This window comes from Nematolebias whitei, chromosome 11 (genome assembly GCF_014905685.2).
Source record: "Nematolebias whitei isolate Nwh7 chromosome 11, NemWhi1, whole genome shotgun sequence".
Lineage (NCBI taxonomy): Eukaryota > Metazoa > Chordata > Actinopteri > Cyprinodontiformes > Rivulidae > Nematolebias > Nematolebias whitei.
Genome location: NC_056508.1, coordinates 16,178,021 through 16,182,055, shown reverse-complemented (window position 1 = coordinate 16,182,055; position 4,035 = coordinate 16,178,021). Strand labels below are relative to the sequence as shown.

Sequence of the window (4,035 nt, the reverse complement as noted above, 5' to 3'; positions counted from 1 at the left end):
CAACATGTGGAGTGATAAAAACATGTATCAGAGAGTTAAAAACCATCTACACCTGGAGTGATAAAAACATGTATCATAGAGTTAAAAACCTTCAGTATGTGTTGTGATAAAATGTATCAGACCGTTAAAAACCATCGCTATGTGGTATGATAAAAACATCTGTAAGTGAACAAAACATCTTTGTCTTCACTCAGAGCAGCTGGTGGATCTTGGTGTGTTTTCTCACAAACTGCTCACTTTGAGTTCTTCTAAAACTCTTACTGGACATAAATCAGCTCTTTGACACAGTCACAAATCTGTTTCTTATCCTTCTCATTCTTTTATGGAAACTCTTGCGTTTTATTCCCCTGCATGGAGCTAAGAGAGGGAAATGGAGATACCTCCATCACTTTTGGTGTGTGGCTGCACCTAAGAGTAAGAAAGGTTTATTTTGAAAATTGTGTTGCTACATCTAAATCCAATATGGCCACCACCATATAAATGTAAACTCCTGTTATTAGAAGTACCTGTGCTTTCTAGGTTTTATGTTGCTTAAAAGTATAGTTTCCTCAAATGACTGGGGTGGCTAAAGATTAATCTATAGCCACCACTGACCACCCCCTAGCTCCACCACTGCACCTGGTGGTAGATAAAAATGTCTCCCTCCACACACCAGGATCTGTCACTCTGCTCTGCCTCAGACAAGAAAAAAACATAAACCTTCCCTCTGTTCTTCTGCACAGTGTAACTCCTACAGACTTGAATCTCTTGCATCAAAAACATCTAGGTTTACTAGCATTCACTGTTCAGTTCCAGTCCAGAAGAACACTTTTCTCAAGAACTAAAAACTCTTTAAATCCCTCAGCGTGGGGGGAAGGAGGGATCAACTTGTGGTTCTTGGTGTCTTGACCCAGTTTTTGTTGTTTTAGTTCATAAACAGTTTTTTTTTTTTTTTTAAACACAAAAGTTGCTTTAAGTGAACGTTAGTTATTATAGTTTGATGTGATGGGAACGTTTTCAGAATAAAACCTGTAATGTTTTAAAAGCTGCAAAAGATCAGTGTGAGTGTTTTCTAGATATGGGTTTATCTGCGAGTGTGACCCTCGACAGTAACACGAGCTTCCATCACACGACCTTCAGAAACATCTTTGGGGTCAAGATCCTCTCCATCCCCCCACACAGCTGCAGCCGGCTGTCGCCCCGGTCCCCAAACTGACACTGGACCCTGGTGCCGGTCGGTGATCTGAGAGCAGGGCTGGGCCAGCAGCTGCCTGGTGCCGGGGCTGGGCAAAGCAGGCCGGCATGTCGAGGCTTGAACTCTGAGCGCAGCTGTGGTGGCAGAAAAACGGCAGCGAGGGGGTCAGAGGTGACAAAAATAGATTTCTGTGTTTCTGCTCGCAATAAACTCGGCTAAATCGAGATCAGCGTGTATTATGGAATTCAAAAAGGCGCTGGTGCTCAGACACTCTGACCTACGACCCTCCTCAGACCTGCTTTCATTAAAAGACCACCACCACTGAACCTTCAGCTCCTCCAGGAACCTGGGAGAAGCTCTGAGCCTTCGACCCGGACTCCGTTTAATCCAGGATTCTGGGCTTTGGACTTGGCTCAGCTGAGACAGCTGCTGGTCTCTGATCCCAGCAGGAAAATCCACTTAGATCACCTAATCTGTGGCACGAAGCTCAGCGTGGAGACATGGACGGAGAATCCTTTCAGAAATTCACATTAGGAGTCAAACAGAAACCAGAACACTGTCATGTTAATCCAGAGAAACCCAAACGAGCAGAAACTAGAAAGTTCCTGGAGAAACTTTGACGGGGACTGACACGTGGCGGCCATTGTGAATGTTTGATTTGACAGTACTGTGTGTCAACTACCATCACACCAAATTTCAGCTCAAAACTGCAAAAATCCATGAGTTATAGTCATCGTTTGTGGCTCCTCGGACTGATGAAGTCCTTTGGATGAAGGACGAAACATCCATCCATTTTCTTCCGCTTACCTGGGGTCGGGTCGTGGGGGTAGCAGCCTAAGTAGGGAGGCCCAGACTTCCCTCACCCCAGCCACTTGGTCCAGCTCCTCCGGGGGAATCTCGAGGCGTTCCCAGGTCAGCTGAGAAACATAGTCCCTCAAGCGTGTCCTGGGTCTTCCTCTGGGTCTCCTCCCAGTGGGACGTGTCTGGAACACCTCACCAGGACGAAACATCTCAATAAAAAAAGAAACCGTCATGACCTGACTGAACTTTTTTGGGTTGATATGATATTATGTATGGTTATGGATTTTGATATAATATTGATTTTATATTGATATGATACTGATATGATATTGATATGATATTGATATATTGTTACAGATTATGATATAATATTGATACGATATTGAAATTACATTGATATTCATTCATTCAACCTTTATTTAGACATGTAAATCCCACTGAGCCTCGAGGACTCATTTACAAGAGAGACCTGATATGATTTTGATATGATATTAATGATATTAATATGATATTGATATGTTATTGTTATGATTATGATTTTTGATATAATGTTGACGTTGATATGATTTTGGTAATATATTGATATTTATATGATATTGATATTATGGATTGTTTTCTGTGTTTTTATCGATCAGAGCTTGGTGAAGAAGAGAAGCATGAGATCAGCAGCCAGTAAAGCAGAGAAGAGGCTTTCTCAGCAGATGGAGGTTTGAAACTTTTCATCATGTCTTACTTCAAGTCAAATCTCCTGTTTTTATAACTTCATATTTTTTTGTGTCTCAAAGGATGACAGCGCTGATCTGAAGTGCCAACTCCACTTCGCCAAAGAAGAGCTGGCTCTCATGTGCAAGAAGCTCACCAAGCTGGTGTCGGAGAGCGAGGCCACGCGCGACGAGCTGGCCAAGTACCAGTCCAAGTTTGGTGATGTAGACGCTGCCCAGCAGCCTGAAGATAGGCAAGGCTCCGCCCACTCCAGGGAGTCAGAGTTCAAAGGTCATCTGAAACTGCTGGAAGAGGAGGCCATGCTGCTGAGCCGGCGAATCGTTGAGCTGGAGGTGGAGAATCGCGGGCTGCGAGCAGAGATGAGTGACCTCCGAGAGAAATCAGGGGGAGGAGGAGGAGAGGAAGATGTTCCAGAGGAACATCTCCCCCTGACTGGAAGGATGAAGGATGGAGAGGGCAGCCTGGAAACCAGACCTGCGATCTGCCTGCAGCAACAGACTGAAGAGTCCGGAAACAGATCTTTGCTGTGCCACGAGTCACAGATGGACCGGATGAGCGTCAGAGAAGGTCCTGTGGGGGGCGAGCAGGACCCTTCAACTGGTCAGGGGACTGACACCAAGAAGACATCTCACCGAGGATTGAAAGGGACGACTGCAGTCGACAATGAAGTTCTTCTTGCTCTCAGAGATCAATCCTGCATTTTGACTTCAGCCATTCAGCTCCTGATGACCCCATCCAGACTTGAACACAGCCCTCCTCCTTTCAGCTCTCCGACAGAATTGAGCACAAATGGTAAACCTCAGGGCTCTTTACTCGAGGCCCTGGACCTTCTGCAGGTCATGCTGCTGGCTTTCATTGGGAAGGTGAACTTGTTCTTGACAGGAGAAGACGAACACAGAAATGGAGTTCTCAAGGAGGAAGTGACTTGGGATTTATGCACCCCCTCCTTCCTCTGCACAAGTTTTAAAAATATGAAGGAGTTAGAGAATAAAAAGGAGCACCTCGAAGAGAAACAGAAAACAAAAGAAGTGAAACAACGAGACGCTGCCAACAGCTGCAAGGACCCAACGATGCAGCTGTCGCTGCAGATACTTTGGATCCTTCATCGGTGGAGCAACGTCAAAGAAAAACAGGTACAACTAACCAACACACAAACATCTTTATCGCCCATCTTCAGCCTTTCAGGTGATACGGGTGAACAGGTGATAATTAAAGACGTTATTCTTGGTTTTATATGATCTGCAAAACTAATGCTCAGATTCTGCCGCCCCCCACAGGGCAGAGACCAAACCCTGTCTGTGCTGCTTGGGTTGTTGCGAGACCTTAGCGCAGAGCTT

At 45.2% G+C, this 4,035-nt stretch overlaps 1 protein-coding gene across 1 annotated transcript in view; it reads left to right on the top strand.

Moving 5' to 3' along the window:
* Positions 1 to 4,035, top strand: part of LOC119416632 (protein SOGA1) — a 25,875-nt gene that overhangs the window by 14,756 nt on the left and 7,084 nt on the right. Inside the window, exons 4-6 of the mRNA XM_037683822.1 lie at positions 2,611 to 2,682; positions 2,761 to 3,298; positions 3,410 to 3,561. Coding sequence (XP_037539750.1) covers positions 2,611 to 2,682; positions 2,761 to 3,298; positions 3,410 to 3,561 — 762 coding nt within the window. The remainder of the gene's footprint in view (positions 1 to 2,610; positions 2,683 to 2,760; positions 3,299 to 3,409; positions 3,562 to 4,035) is intronic.